At 41.6% G+C, this 16,986-nt stretch overlaps 1 protein-coding gene across 24 annotated transcripts in view; it reads left to right on the top strand.

The window, feature by feature from the left end:
• Positions 1–16,986, top strand: part of LOC110159519 (calcium/calmodulin-dependent protein kinase type II subunit gamma) — a 207,204-nt gene that overhangs the window by 85,070 nt on the left and 105,148 nt on the right. For all 24 annotated transcript variants that reach the window (XM_055150345.1, XM_055150335.1, XM_055150332.1 and 21 more), the window contains exon 4: positions 11,521–11,575. In XM_055150345.1, coding sequence (XP_055006320.1) covers positions 11,521–11,575 — 55 coding nt within the window. The remainder of the gene's footprint in view (positions 1–11,520; positions 11,576–16,986) is intronic.

Raw genomic sequence — 16,986 nt, 5'->3', positions numbered from 1 at the left:
CCTCTGCTCTCAGTTTCTCTTCATCATCATCCTTTTCTTTCCTCTCCTCTCTTTCTCCTCCTTTCTCCCCTCTTGTTTTTTCTCTTCTCTCTCTCCTCTTCCTCCTTTCTCTCTTACCTTGTTTTGTCTCTCCTCCCTCTCCCCCCTCTCTTTATTCTTCCTCTACTCTCTCTTCTTTCTCTCCTCTCATCTTTCTCTCTTCTCTTTATTCCTCTCTCTCCTCTCCTTTCTCCCCTCTTTCTACTTTCTCTCTTCCCCTCTTTTCTCTCTCATCCCTCTCTCCTCTCCTCTTCTCTTTCTCTCTCTCTCCTGGTACAGCGGCTCAGTTCAGACTCGGGCCTCATCTGTTTTCGTGCTGTCGTTTTGTTTATTTTCAACTCCACAAAGTCGGGATATGTTACTGTACAACACAAACACACCGACTTAAAACACCCTGTTACTCTGGAACGTGTTAACTAAAGCTGCACTACGTAACTTTACTGGTGCTCGTCTCCATGGAGATATTTATACTTTAATCTATTTATATATATGCAGTAAACGTTTGCGATTTGTTACACTAAAATAGAAACTCACTCTCGTAACGCCTTGTTCAAACTAGACTGGAACACGTGGACTATAAAGCTGCACTACGTAACTTTTCTTTTGTTTGTCTCCATGGAGATGTTATCGCTTTTGCTCATATAATGTTCCACAGTATGCAATAAAGATTCACGATGGATTACAGTCCGATAGAAACTCACACACTCGTAATTCCTTGTTCAAACTAAACTGGAACACGTGGACTATAAAGCTGCCCGAGGTAACTTTTCTGGTGTTTGTCTCCATGGAGATGCTATTACTTTCGTTTATAATGTTCCACAGTATGCGGTAAACTGATTTACAGTATCTCCATAGAGACGAGAGCCGAGGAGCACAAATTGCGTCAATAAAAAATACGTATAATAAAAATAGGAACATAGCTTTAACTGAGAGCACAACATCGATTTCTCTGAAGAGCAAAGGGTTGATCCATCGGTCTAGTAGTAGCCTATTCTTGTCTTTTTTCTAGCAATAGTCTGCTGCCACGAAACTAAACTACTTAGATTTAAAGTACAAGGATTCTTGTTAATTTTGGAAAAATAGTATATGTGATACTAATTAACATTGCCCTGAAAATATCCTTTGGAAATTACCCTTTAAGATGAATGCGTGAACATATGGTCTTCGTTTTGAGGCGGTCTTATTGTTTAGAGCTCATCTCAAATGAGAATGAATAGTTTGAGTGGTAGTTAAGTGCTATCTTCTGAGAGATTCTGTGTCAAAATAGGAGAGCTTTTAGCAGTCATTTGGGCAGACAAAGTTATAGATTGTGTATGTCCTACAAAATATAGGAAAAAAAGAGATTCTATTTGAGTTAAAGATCTTCTATATTGCTATTCTCAAGGAAAAAATCTAACCGCGCAAACTTTTCTCCCCGGGCTTCAACCTTTCACTTCTCACTCTCTATACTAGCGAGAGCGAAGGTTCACCGGTGGCCGCGCTATGCGAAGGAGTAATGGCTATGGTGAGTAGTCAGTTAATTTTGATCTTGCCTACTAATTACAATAGCTAAATTAAACCTAGCTGAAAGTTACTGCACAAACGAACACAACATCCTCTGGGCTCAAAGCATCCGTATATTCTGGTGGAACGTGTGTTCCAAGATAAGATGAATAGCTACACTTAATGCTGACACTTTTCCTTAGTGTAAGATTTCGCCACCCGGGATGCGTGTGATTAAGTGCTGTGTGGACGTGTAATTAGATCCCTCAGTGGTGTAGATGATTACTCGATTTGTGTACTCAACCTGTGTGCTTTTTGAATAACAACTTTGTGTCTCTCTGAATAGAATTGTGGTCACACATAGATCATTTGGTGGTACATGTGGACACGCGACATCCATATGTTGCAAATTAATAATACTGGGTTTAGTCCGTCCATCTTGAGTGGTTATATTGCACAGTCCGCTGTTATTTTGCCATCAAACTGCATTATTGTATTAGTTGCTCTGACATTTAATGATGGATCAGTTGAGTGCCCGATGCTCGAGAAACAACGTTAGATTACGTTTTTTGTCAGATGGAATCATGTTATTGGATGCGACGATACATAACAGTCTGTGTTAGTGAGTCGTGGGCACATTATGTGGTGCACCAACACACAGTAGCAAGTAAAGGTGTCCGAAAGTTAAATTAAGTAAATTCTCAACAAATCACGTAAATTAATTAATACAGATAAGACAAAACAGTAATGTAAATGTATACTAAACGGGCGGGATACATAGGCCCACGGTAATATGAACCCCCAAAAAGCAGAAAATACTTTAGTACGAGTTAAGTATTTACTAAGATCACCTCAGATATGAGAGAGAGATATAGAGGGCCAGCGACGTAGCTCACCAAAATGCTCAACAATTAGCATAACTCCGATACGTTAAATTGAATTAGGCAATCGGAATATGTGGAAAGTACTAAGAAGTAAATAACCAGTACCCTCTGACATATACTGTGACTGCTGCTACTGCTCGTTAGGCGCACTCGTATAACTAATTCTTAACATTACTACCTCGATACGGTAGCCACGACTACACTACTACATCTTACTAGTCATACATTACCGTCCTATGGTGCTAGCATGGGCTGCTATTACCGACCTGCACCCTCTCCTATACCTACATGGCTACTTCTGCTTAGCTCTGAGCTGAAGTACTAGTCTGCCATACCTACTAGCATTTACTGCTTAAATGCTCTCTTCGAACTATTTTCGAGGCTTATACTATGGTGGACTCACGTATGACCTGGGACTTACTACATTATCGCTACTACTACTTCTGATAATGCTGCTACTACTACTGCTACTACTGCTGCTTCTACTGCTGCTACTGTTACTGCTACTTATGCTAGTACTACTACTACTTCTGCTACTGCTACTTCTACTTTAATGTTTGCTACTGCTACTACTACATAAAAAATCTTAAGATAAAAATCGAAATAAACAAATAACAACAAACAAGTAACGTAATGTAAGCTACACATCAGAGTTAATTTGCAGTCGGCTACAATAGCTATAGGCGGTTTCATGTGCATATCAAATGACATGCATTGGAGTTGGGTACCCATGTGTGAAGAGTTAATTCCATTTCACATCATAGAAAGTCGTTTTTTATCAGGCAACATTGAAAAGTTTCGATACAAACTGAATTGTAAACACAGTGGCAGTCAGCTGTAATGTTTGTGCTATGGTTGGTGCATTGTTTGCCTGTATGATTAAGGATTACATGGGCTGTTTGAATTCACGGCACAGCTGTGAGCGAACAACACCACGGTCGCCATGGCGATTTGGTAAACAATGCGGCTAATATATAACGGGGGCCACTATTTCCATGTTTAATTTTGTTGTTTTTAAAGTGAGTATGACCTATTTTTATGATTCTCTACAGCAATCCAGAAGCAGTTTGTGACAAAAAATGTAAGAATATTTGGAGAGAATTACAGGAAACAGAAAGTTCAAACATATAATGATGACAACACACTAGGGGGAATTCTGTCACAAAGTTAGTTAGTCTAAGACGTTCTGAGAATTTAAACATGATTTCAACAAAATGAAAGTGTTTTCTTATATTTGTATTTGTCAGGTAATCATTTTTTTGTGCACATTAGAGGATTTTTGTGAAGTAACAGTTAGGCAATTCTCAAGTGAAATGTCATGATTTTCACAAGGTGACATTTTAAACCTAAAAAAAAAAAGGGAAATTGGGAAAATGAGATTGAACATTTTTGCAAAAATCTGAAATATAAAATATAATAATCTTAACTGTGTTTTTAGTAAAAAAAAAAAAAAATAGTAGTAGTTTCAAGGTGCACTGTGTAACTTTTCTGATAGAGGATCCACAACCTGCTTGTCTCCATGGAAATATGACTGTTTTGCTTTTATTATTCCACAGTAATCACAATGTAGACAGGTTAATGGTCAGGTGTATGAAGAAGCAGGCCTGCACATGGTAAGAATTCGACATTTTTTGCTATTAAACACCTGCAATTGAACAAATGCAAAGGTGACATGTTTAATGCCCTACTGTGGAACTTTCCAGGCAAAGAAACAAGCAAGTAGCCTTAACCTTACAAGTGACATAGTACATTTTCAATTGAATCGTGTTACGTAAGTAAGCAAACAAGAAGATGCATTTGTAGCTTCTGTAACACTGGCTGTCATTTGGGCTCCATTGGATTATGCTGAACCTGCATAAACTGCATAAAAGCTGCCAAATTGGTTATATGTTAAATAAGCTACAGAATGCAGAAAACAAAGCACTTGTTGGGAGCACTTACGGTGAGATAAGAAGGTCAAAAACGTTGCCAATTTCACGTCAAAGGAGGACAGAAATGCAAGCCCACAACAAAGCATCAACTTAGTGCTTGAGAACTGACTCAGACTTAAAAGACGACGCAATTACAAGAGAATGGCAGGAATGTTTAATATGCAAATTTAACATGTCAGAAGTGAAAAGTAGCTGAGATGACAACGTGACAACAACAGACCAGCATGTGTCCTGACCTGTTGTCTTGGCTCCTGAGAGACAGGTGGAGAGCTTGATACATAGCCCCTCGATACTAGTACAGTACATCGATACAATAGGCCACGATACAAGATACAACCTGATACATAGCCTCGATACGAAACATACCTCCATAACTAGCCGTGATACGATACATACCTCGATACATAGTCCACGGTACGATACATACCTCGATACGTAGACCACAATACAATACATACGAACGATACGTAGGCTCTGATATTATACATACTTTGATACATAGACCTCGATACGATACATACCTCGATACGTAGGCCTCGATATGATACATACCTCGATACGATACATACCTCGATACATAGGCCACGATACGATACATAGGCCTCGATACGATACATACCTCTCGATACATAGGCCACGATACGATTACATACCTCGATACATAGGCCACGATATGATACATACCTCGATACATAGGTCCACAATACGATATACATACCTCGATACATAGGCCACAATACGATACATACGAACCGATACGATACGATACAGGCCACGATACGATACATACCTCGATACACGATACATAGGCCACGATACGATACATACCTCGATACATAGGGCCTCGATACGATACATACCTCGATACATAGGCCTCGATACGATACATACGTACATACGAAACATACCTCGATACATAGGCTCCGATACGATACATAGGCCACAATACGATACATAGCTCGATACATAGACTTCGATACGATACATATCTCGATTCAGTACGATATATTTCAAATCAGTTTGACATGATTCAATGAAAATTCAAGGCTAAGTCATGGCTCTGATACTAAAAGGAAGAATTAATGTTTATTTTGACAGTAATGCATAGAACATGCATAGAAAACATAAATACATAGATATAAAACAAAAAGTTAATATTTATTTTCTATAATAACAAACAAAAATAAATGTGAGAGGACGTAACTACTTATTTAACCCCACCCCCTTTTTTTGAATGCCCCAAATTAACAAAGAGCGTAAAGACTTTTAATTTCCTGTACAATATAAGCTACAATTGCACAGTACCCGCATCTCATTAAAAATCTAACAATAAAAGTCTTTGTTAAACGACTTCTTGTGCAAAGTTCATATGAAAACACAAACATTTTTAATCGTCAAAACAGTGAAAATGTCAAATGTGTCGGAAATAAACCGTGATGTTTAGAACTAACTAAATAATGTTGACGTGAAGTTGGTCCCCCATCAAATGCAAATTTACACAAAAACTATGTCGGTTGTGGTGTTTTGTGGTGCAGAAAGTTTCGTTTTTACTGCTTTAGTTCTTGAGATATTAACGATTCTTTTATAGGTCAAATCGGTGTCAGGGAGCCCCACAGGAAGCTTCAAAATGCTCAAAAACCGCACAATTTGATGTTTATCACTTGTGCTTCGTGTGAGCTGTTATGGTTCTTAAGATGTGAGCAATATCGTTCATATTTTTAAAAACATTTTCCAGGATTTCCATGACCGTGGGAACCCTGTAAAGTCACTAAAACTGAAAGGGTAATTTTACAAGCCTGGAAAAGTCATGGAATTTTAATATCTCATTCACTGCAACTACAAAGTTAAGTTCTTATTAGTTGGGATTGTATTCAAATCTCACGGTCTGATATTTATTGCGATATTTTGGAGAAGCTATTATAGAAAAGATACTTATTACTTTTAAAATACCTTAACAAGACTCAATGAAAATCAGTACTGTCATAATCCCAACACTTAAAGTAAAAAAAAAAAAAACATACTATATTTTCCGGGCTATTAGACGCGCTCTTAAGCCTCTAACCCCGTCAAAAAACGACACAATCCAGACTGCCCTAATACACGAATCCACACGAGTGTCCCAGTACGACTTCAGTAAACTACAAAGCCGCACCACCCGCAGCGCACGTAAACACACACGCAGCAGACGGCGACAAACACCCACAGACACACTCATCACTCCACGCCGACGAGGAACGGAACGGAGGAACGAACCGAAAAAGCGAGCGCAACGTGCCGCTTCTAGACACGACTGAACAACTGAGTCACTGCGAACACGCCGACAATCCAGCGACAGACAGCACCTCCCTACACGCCACAACTGAACAAAGCCCAGAGTCACCGTGAACGAACAAACAAACAAAACCACTCACCCATCACACTGTTGTGTTTCCTTTAAAGTCCAGTGCGGTTTATTTGTGAAAAAAGTTCAAAAATAGACCATTTAATGACAGTGCGCCTTATAAACCAGAGCGCCTAATAGTGCGGAAAATACGGTATTTCTTCACGTTGTCTGTGCTGAAAGGAATCATGGGATATGTAGTTCCCCATGTTTTTTAGCTGTTACTACTATAAAACCTGCATTTAAGCAAATTAACTTGTGATTTGATATATTGTGACAGCCCACGATGTTACTGAGAGACTTTTTACGATACGATATCATGATATTTCAAATATTTTTTATTTTTTATTCAATTATTATTATGATTATTTCTGAACGTCTGCACCTTTTGTTTAAAAGAGACGACAATAAATGCACTGACAGTATTTTGAATGGTAAACTATAAAACCAAACCATAAGGTGAGTGGAAAGAGTTAACATTTCATATTTAGAAGTAAAAGTGCCGTAAAGTCATGGGAAATTCACTTTAGGTCATGGAAAAGTTTTGAAATTTGGTCAGTGAAAAAGAGGAATTGACAAAATGTAAATAATAACTTAAAATATGAATGCAAAAAGTAAAATATCAACGGCACAAACAAAACAGTTTACAACAATAGTTTGCCATTTTTTTAGCACGTTTTAACATATTCAAGGGGGCGGGATGACACCGTTGGCCGAAAATAACTAATAGCGAAGAACCATAAAAGCACAAACGAAACTTTTTGCAGCACAAAACAGAAACTAAGCAAAAACCACAAACCACTGATACCAAACTGTGTAATTTTAGAGCATTTTTACGCTTCCTGTGGGGCCGGCTGACCGTAATTTGACCTTAAAAAGATTTGTTAATATCTCAGGTCTAAAGCAGGTCTGAACTAGGACTGAACCAGGTCTAAACCAAATCTAAACCAGATCTGCGGTGGTCTTTTCTTCTGCGGTCACCTGACAGTCTACGCGGGCGCACCTCTGGGCCCAACTCGACACAGTTTTGTTCTCAGTCCTGTTTTAGTTCTGGTTCAGTCCTGCTTTAGTCCTGGTTTAGTCTTTGTTCAGTCCTGATTCAGTCCCAGTTCAGTTCCGTTTTAGTCCTGTTTTAGTCCCGTTTCAGTCCCGGTTTAATCCTGGTTTAGTCCTGCTTCAGTCCTGCTTCAGTACTGTTTCAGTCCTGTTTTAGTCCTGTTTTAGTCCTGGTTCGGTCCTGCTTTAGTTTTGTTTTAGTCTTGTTTTAGTCCTGGTTCAGTCCTGGTTCAGACCTGGTTCAGACCTGGTTTAGTCCCATTTTAGTCCCGTTTTAGTCCCAGTTTAGTCCCGGTTTATACCGTGTTTAGACCTGCTTCAGTCGTAGTTTAGTCCTGATTTAGTCCTGGTGTAGACCTGCTTTAGTCCTGCTTTAGTCCTGCTTCAGTCCTGCTTCAGTTCTAGTTTAGTCCTTTTTTAGTCCTGGTTTAGTCCTGGTTTAGTCCTAGTTCAGTCCTAGTTCAGTCCTGGTTTAGTCCTGGTTCAGTCCTGGTTCAGTCCTGGTTCAGTCCTGGTTTAGTCCTAGTTCAGTCCTGGTTCAGTCCTGGTTTAGTCCTGTTTAGTCCTGGTTTCAGTCCTGGTTTCAGTCCTGGTTTAGTCCTGGTTCAGTCCTGTTTAGTCCTGGTTCAGTCCTGGTTAGTCCTGGTTCAGTCCTGGTTCAGTCCTGGTTCAGTCCTGGTTCAGTCCTGGTTTCAGTCCTGGTTTAGTCCAGTCCTGGTTCAGTCCTGGTTCAGTCCTGGTTCAGTCCTGGTTCAGTCCTGGTTCCAGTCCTGGTTCAGTCCTGGTTTAGTCCTGGTTTAGTCCTGGTTCAGTCCTGTTTAGTCCTAGTTCAGTCCTAGTTTCAGTCCTAGTTTTAGTCCTCAGTTTCAGTCCTGGTTCAGTCCTGGTTCAGTCCTGGTTCAGTCCTGGTTTCAGTCCTGGTTCAGTCCTGGTTTCCTGGTTAGTCCTGGTTCAGTCCTGGTTCAGTCCTGGTTCAGTCCTGGTTCAGTCCTGGTTCAGTCCTTACACTGTATATTTGACCTACATTACACCAAATCGACTTGTTTTTATTCGTCGTGTTTTACTTTTGTTTTCTCAGTCGCTTTGTCAAAACCATAAACTCGTTTGATTCAGAATTGAGTTTCGTTATTGGTACGAGTCTTCCTCATCAAAATACACGGGGCTGTTTTGTTTTATTCACACGTGTTTGATTTTCCAGCACCAAATTATTTATGAACAAGATGCTTTGGCAAGTGACTCCATGTTTGTGAAATAGGACAGTGCACAGCTCCACGTGAAAAATGCTTCAGCGATTATTTTTGTTTTCCCCTAACGCTCCGAGATAGACATGAATACAGCGCGAGTAAAGTCAAAGTTAAGCATTTTCAAGGTCCGCTTTGCAATTTTTCCTTATCGTTTCCACGGAGATGTCATTGCTTGGGCTGTAATGTTCCACCGTATGGCATTAAACTTTATCTTTTAACTTTATATTGCTGTGTTTTTTAATACTCAAAATGCGTCTCGATTTTGATATTCTTGGATGGATTCTTGAGCGTGTTCTTGCCGCTCCACAGATCTGACCTTCAAGTCGTCCCTGCGTTTAATTTCACACTGCGGAACATTCCAGGCAAAGCGTTAACGTGTCAGTGAGATGTTCTTAAAAATATTTTGCTGTAATTTGTATTTGGACAGCACTTTTTGTTTGATATGGGCCTGCACGATTTTGGAATCAAAATTGAGCTGATTTTTATAAAATACTGCGATTCAGTGCGTGTGTCATTCGTTCATTTGTTTTTCAAAATAAAAGCAAAAATAAGAAAACGAAAAAACAACTAAATGAATAATGGGAAAAATGGATAACGGCCGTTTTACCGTTTCTGTGACTTAAACTGCGTTGCCGGACTTTTGCACTGCATACGCAACCAGGTCCGAGTCCAGGTCCGAGTCCAGGTCCGAGTCCAGGTCCGAGTCCAGGTCCGAGTCCAGGTCCGAGTCCTGGTCCGAGTCCTGGTCCGAGTCCTGGTCCGAGTCCAGGTCCGAGTCCAGGTCCCAGTCCTGGTCCCAGTCCTGGTCCCAGTCCTGGTCCCATTCCTGGTCCCATTCCTGGTTCCAGTCCTGGTTTCATTCCTAGTTTCATTCCTGGTCCCAGTCCTGGTCCCAGTCCTGTTTTCATTCCTGGTCCCAGTCCTGGTCCCAGTCCTGTTTTCATTCCTGGTCCCAGTCCTGGTCCCAGTCCTGGTTTCATTCCTGGTTTCATTCTTCCTGGTCCCAGTCCTGGTCCCAGTCCTGGTCCCAGTCCTGTCCCAGTCCTGGTCCCAGTCCTGGTCCCAGTCCTGTTTTCATTCCTGGTCCCAGTCCTGGTCCCAGTCCTGTTTTCATTCCTGTTTTCATTCCTGGTTTCATTCCTGGTCCCAGTACTGGTCCCAGTCCTGGTTTCATTCCTAGTTTCATTCCTGGTCCCAGTCCTGGTCCCAGTCCTGTTTCCAGTCCCGGTCCCCGTCCCGGTCCCAGTCCCGGTCCCGGTCCTAGTCCGAGTCCCAGTCCGAGTCCTGGTCATCCGACAGTCTACGTGGGCGCACCTCCGGGCCCGTCCTGACACTCAGTCCTTGTTCAGTTCTGGGTTAGTCCTGGTTCAGTCCAGGTTCAGTCCGGCATCGCAGATTAAGTCACGGAAACAGGAAACGGCCGTTACCCATTTTTTCCATTTTTCATTTAAATACAAAATCGAAAAAAATGAAAAAATGAATCATTATCTGTTTTTTTCATTTTGGTTTTGGAGACAAATAATGAAGAAAATAGTTGTTTTTTTGTTTTCTTTGTTTTGGTTTTATTTTGAAAAACAAAAAGAATGAAATGATACACAGATTCAATTAGCATTATTTTAAATTTTTTGCTGTTTTATTTGGAACACAGCGGCTTGCGGGTCCATTTTACAGTCTGTGATACAACAAGACACTTCTATATTGTTCTGTTCCGAATGTTACATTTTTTACTCAAACTGCGATTTTGATTTACTATAAGGCGCACTTAATGTCCTTTAATTTTCTCATATATCGACAGTGCCCCTTATGTATTAATTCTGGTTGTGCTTAGTGACCTTGAACCGATTTTATGTGGTACACGGCGCTCAAAAATCTGTCAAAAAGTTTTAGTACGACTTTTGTGAGCTACGAAGCCGCACCGCTTGATGGATTGTCTTGCGAAGTAAGTGAGTCGTGTCCTTTAGTTCGACAGAAGCTGAACCGCATCAGCAGCACGAGGACCGAGCTGTTTTTTCAGAGAAGGACCAAAAAGACTGACTGCCTAAGAAATCATCTGACGTTTGCAGTGAACGTTTTGTAAGTGGAGCGCCATCCAACAACCACACAATTCCGACGTCCGAATCCCGTAACTAAAATATGACAACATCAGAACCAGAAACAAAAGTGATATTGTTCAGAAAGAGTTGAAAAGATCGGCTTTGTCAATAGACCCATCCCACTGGGAAAACAAACATGGCGATTTGATGCTCACTTTTTCGGAGTTCCCTTCCCCGATGTGCATTGCGCGATGGCCGGAAGTCCGAAATTCAGGATGCATGTATGAATCGTGGACGCCTGGGCTAAGGGATCAGTCTGAAGTGTTGTTTGTTTGTTTCGTTTAATGTATTTTATAATCCGGTGCTCCTTATAGTCCGAAAAATACGGTAATTGTGAGTTAATTGTGATACATTGTGCGGCGCTCGTCAGAATGTGTCAGATTTTTAACCTTTTCTTCTGTCTCTCCACAGTGAGGCTCCATGACAGCATTTCAGAGGAGGGCTTTCACTACCTCGTCTTTGACCTGTGAGTACACAAACACACACACACACACACACACACACACAAACACACACACACACACAAACACAAATACACAGAGACACGTGGAGTTTCTTTGCTTTTTTTGAACATTACATTGGCTTTCGTTCATTTCCTGGAGCCCAATAGGCGAGTTTCAGCTGACGTCATTGTTATTAAAAGCCCGCGTTGCATGCTGGGAAATATTTTGGTCGGAGGCAAGAAACACGGTAGCGGTCAAACACAGTGCGTAACCTCGCGTATTTATCCCCGATAATGGTAAATTTCTGCTGCATTATCGGACGCACAAATAGAAGCACGGAAGAAGGAAAATGTCTTTTCCGTATTCCGAGTGAAAAGAACCGCTAACGGCGAATTAAACGTCTTTCAAACATTCGCAGAGCAAACGTAGAAGATCCTAACAAACCGTGGACTTCGACAAGTTCAACAACACATCGAGACTCTTGGAGGTTTTCATCTTTTCTGCTGTGAATGGCCCAGGAGTTTCCACCAAGTCATTGTGGATGTCGCCGAAGTGAATATTTGTCCAGGTAGTTGGCGATTCTGACCAGAAATTTGGTTTTGTCCACCTTTTGTTGGGGTTGAATAGGGGTGTGCAAAAATATCAGAATATTGATATATCGTATTGTTTAATGTGATGATACAGTATCGATATCGTGGGCTACTGTATCGATATTTCACCAAGAGTATTTTTAGGTGTGTTTTACTAAATTATTTTGTTACAGCGCTACAGTTTTTTTGCTTGTGGAGTGTAAGGAAACTCATTTATGCGACACATTTGACATTTTTACTGTTTTGACGATTAAAATGTTTGCGTTTCATATTAGCTTTGCACAAGAAGAGGTTTAACAAACACTTTTAGTGTCACCCACGATTTAGCCTTTATTTTTTATTGAACCGTATCGAATCGATTCGAAATATATCATATTGAATCGAAAGTGCACTGTATCGAGGTATGTATTGTATCGTGGCCTGTGTATCGAGGTATGTATCATATCGGCAACTCCTTAATGATACCCAGCCCTGTTTGGCGTCCAAATGGTCTTGGGTCCTCTGCCGTTAGACTGGATAAATACCCGGGATCAATACCCTTTACGTGCTTTCTCGCTCCGTCCGTCATGTCGAATTAGTATTTCTTGCCGCCGACCAAAATAATTCCCAGCATGCAACGCGCGCTTTTGTCAACAATGAAACTCGCCTATCGTAACCTTTAAGCAGCCGTACCTTATTTTTACAGTCTTTAAAAAACGTGAAATACAAAAACAGTTCTTTCCAAATGGTTCGCGGTCGTTGATTGATTCATTTATTGATCCGCAAGGGAAATTATTTGGACACAGCAGCTCACAAATCTACGACGGAGTATAAGGGTCAGATTAAAAAAAAAAAATGCTGGCGCTACGAGAATAAAGTCGTAACATTTTGACATTAAAGTCGTAATATTATGAGAGTAAAGTCGAAGCCAGAAAAAGTCGTAATTTTACAAGAATAAAGTTGTAATTTTACGAGAATAAAGTAATAATTTTACAAGAATAAAGTCGAAGTTAAAATAAAGTCATATTATTATGAGAATAAAGTTATAATATTACGAGAATGAAGTCGTAATAAAATCAAAGTCAAAGTGAAAAATGCGGCAGAAGAAGAACCTTGTTTTTCAATATAAAACTAAAAATAAGAAAACAAACAACAATTTTCTTCATTATTTGCGCCTCCGGACTGAACCAGGACTAAACCAGGACTAAACCAGGACTGAACCAGAACTAAACCAGGACTAAACCAGGACTGAACCAGGTCCGAGACCAGACCGGGACTGAGACCAGAACTTAGACAAGGACTGAGTCAGGGACCAAGACTGAGTCCGGGATCAGACAAGAACTGAATACGTTTAGTCCTGGTTCAGTCTTGGTTCAGTCCGTATGCGGCGCAATATTCCCGTATCGCATTTTAAAGTCACGTAAACACCATTTCCCATTTCCGTGAGTTAAACCAGGTCTACTGGAAACTAGGATTAAACCGTTTTCAGTCCTCGTCTGGTCCCGGTCTCAGAACTGGTCTTTCTGGTTTGGTTCCAGACTTGATTCAGTCCTTGTTCAGTCGAATGAACGAATGATACACGGATTTTTCTCCTTTAGAAAATGCTCCAAATTCTCCATTCTCCACTCGTTCAGACTTTCCGAGCAGCCGATATTCTCCTAATATTACGACTTTATTCTGACTACGACTTTATTCTCATAAAATTACGACTTTTTCTGGCTTCGACTTTATTCTCATATTACGACTTTAATGTCAAAATGTTACGACTTTATTCTCGTAGTGGCAGCATTTATTAATTTTTTTATCTGACCCTTATACTCCGTCGTACAAATCGCAAAATATCACAATAACGAAGAGCAAAAATATATTCATAAATTCAAAATAAGTAGCAAAAATAACGAGACCGGTGTCAAATAAAGCATGATAATTACATAAACGTGTCTCTGGAAGTGAGTTTTGCAGTGACGGTAAAGCGAACAACAACAACAACAACTAGCATGCAAACACACTTCCTGATTACAGTAAGCAGATTTATTTTGACCTCGAGACAAGTTTTTATCAAATTCTCGGGGGGGGGGGGGGAAATATCAAGATACGGGAGCTTTAACCGTCGTCGTCGTCGTTGCCCGACCTCGACCCCCGAAACCTAAACGCAGTCGCCCCGGGGCATTGTGGGAACCCCGGATCGTCATGGCGACCCGATTTTTGTCGCATAAGCAAAGGCAGGTCGGAGTTAAGTCCCGGCAAAGTGCTAAATCCCTGCACACACACGCTGACATTTTATTTGGGAGCGTGACTGCGGTTTGGCTGTTTGCTAACATCACCCCCCCTCCCCCCTCTTTCTCCCTCCTTCTCTCTCTCTCTTTCTCCCTCCTTCTCTCTCTCTCTTTCTCTCCTTCTCTCTTTCTCTTCTGTCTTGTTCTCTCTTTCTCTCTCTTCTCTGCTCCTCGTTCCACTTTCCCTCTCTCTCCCGTCTCATGCTTCTGTGTCACATCCATCTTACTCTCTCTCTCTCTCCTTCTCTCCCTCCGTCTCTCCTGTCTATTCCTCTCTTTCTCTCTCTCTCTTTCTTCTCTCTCTCTCTCTCTCTCTCTCTCGTGTCTCATCCTTCTGTGTCATATCTGTTTTATTCTGTTTATCGCCTCTCTGTCGTCATCTTTCTCCTTCTCTCTCTTCTTCTTCTCTCTCTCTCTCGCTCTCGTCTCTCCCTCTCTTTCACTCTCTCTCCCCTTCCTTCTCTCTGTCTCTCTCTGCTGTCTCTCCATCCCTCTCCCTCTCTCTTCTGTGTCATATCTGTTTTATTCTGTTTATCGCCTCTCTGTCGTCGTCTGTCTCCTTCTCTCTCTTCTTCTCTCTCTCTCTCTCTCTCGTGTCTGTCTCTCTCTCTTTCACTCTCTCTCTCCTTCTCTCTCTCTTTCACTCTTCCTCTCTTCTGTCTCATCCTTCAATATCATATCTGTTTTATTCTGTTTATCCTCCTCTCTCTCTCCCTTTCTCTCTCTTCTCCTTCCTTCTCTCTGTCTCTCCCTGCTGTCTCTCCATCCCTCTCTCTCTCTCTCTCTCTCCTGTCTCATCCTTCTGTGTCATATCTGTTTTATTCTGTTTATCGCCTCTCTGTCTCCATCCTTCTTTCTCCTTCTCTCTCTCCCCTCCTTCTCTCTATCTCTCTTGCTCGCTCTCTCTCTCCTTCTCTCTGTCTCTCTCTTGCTCTCTCTCTCCTTCTCTCTGTCTCTTCTCTCTCTCTCTCTCTTCTCTCTGTCTCTCTCTGCTCTCTCTCTCTCTTCTCTCTCTTCTCTCTTGCTCTCTCTCTCTCTCTCTCTCCTTCTCTCTGTCTCTCTCTTTGCTCTCTCTCTCTCTCTCTCTCTCTCTCTCTCTCTCTCCTTCTCTCTGTCTCTCTCTTGCTCTCTCTCTCTCTCTCCTTCTCTCTGTCTCTCTCTTGCTCTCTCTCTCTCTCTCTTCTCTCTGTCTCTCTCTCTTGCTCTCTCTCTCTCTCTCTCTTCTCTCTGTCTCTTTCTTGCTCTCTGTCTCTCTCCTTCTCTCTGTCTCTCTCTTGCTCTCTCTCTCTCCTTCTCTCTGTCTCTTCTTGCTCTCTCTCTCTCTCCTTCTCTCTGTCTCTTTCTTGCTCTCTGTCTCTCTCCTTCTCTCTGTCTCTCTCTTGCTCTCTCTCTCTCTCTCTCTCTCTCCTTCTCTCTGTCTCTCTTGCTCTCTCTCTCTCTCCTTCTCTCTGTCTTTCTTGCTCTCTCTCTCTCTCTCTTCTCTCTGTCTCTCTCTTGCTCTCTCCCTCTCTCCTGCCTCATCCTTCAATGTCATGTTTATTTTATTCTGTTTATCCCCCTTTTCTCTCTCTCTCTCTATTTCTCTGTCTCTCTCTCGTGTCTCTACCTTTCTTTCACTCTTTCTCTCTCCTTCTGTCTCCCGCTCGTGTCTCTCCCTCTCTCCTTCTCTCTCTCGTCTCATCCTTCAATGTCATGTTTATTTTATGTTTATGCGCCTCTGTTTATCCCCCTTTTCTCTCTCTCTCTCTATTTCTCTGTCTCTCTTTCACTCTCTCTCACTCTGTCTCTTTCTCTCTCCATCTCTTTCTCCTGTCTCATCCTTCTGTGTCATATCTGTTTTATTCTGTTTATCCCACCTTCTCTCTCTCTCTCTCTCTCTCCTTCTCTTGGTCTCTCTCGTGTCTCTCCCTCTCTTTCTTTCTCTCTCTCCCTCCCCCTCTCTCCTTCTGTTGGTCTCTCCCTCTGTTTCTCTCTATTTCTCCCTGCCTTTCTCTCGCTTTCTCCTGCGTCATCCTTCTGTGTCATATCTGTTTTATTCTGTTTGTCCCCCCTTTCTCTCTCTCCATTCCTCTCCTTCTCTCTCTCTCTCTCTCTTGTCTCTCCCTCTCTCCTTCTCTCTCTCGTGTCTCTCTCTCTCTCTCTTTCTCCTGTCTCATCCTTCTGTGTCATATCTGTTTTATTCTGTTTATCGCCTCTCTGTCTCCATCCTTCTCCTTCTTCTCTCTCTCTCCTTCTCTCTTTTGTGTCTCTCCCCCTATTTCACTCCCTCTCTCTCTCTCTCTCTCTCTCTCTCGTCTCATCCTTTAACGTCATATCTGTTTTATTCTGATTATCCCCCTTTTCTCTCTCTCTCCTTCTCTCTCCTCTATCTTACCCCCTGTGGCGTATGTCTTTTCTATCTCTCTTTCTCTCTCTCTGCCCTTTCCCTCTCTTCTCCTGTCTCATCCTTCTACGTCACGTTCATCCCGTATTATTTTTTATCGCTCTGTTCTCACTCTCTCCTGCCTTCTCTCTCTCTTTCTCTCTCTTTCCCTCTCTCCTCCCGTCTCGTCTCGTCCTTCCGTGTCACATTCATTCTGTATTATTATT

Source organism: Boleophthalmus pectinirostris, unplaced genomic scaffold (assembly GCF_026225935.1).
Source record: "Boleophthalmus pectinirostris isolate CB_2022bp ecotype Guang Dong unplaced genomic scaffold, ASM2622593v1 HiC_scaffold_14, whole genome shotgun sequence".
NCBI classification, from domain to species: domain Eukaryota; kingdom Metazoa; phylum Chordata; class Actinopteri; order Gobiiformes; family Gobiidae; genus Boleophthalmus; species Boleophthalmus pectinirostris.
This window is presented reverse-complemented; position numbering and strand designations above follow the sequence as displayed.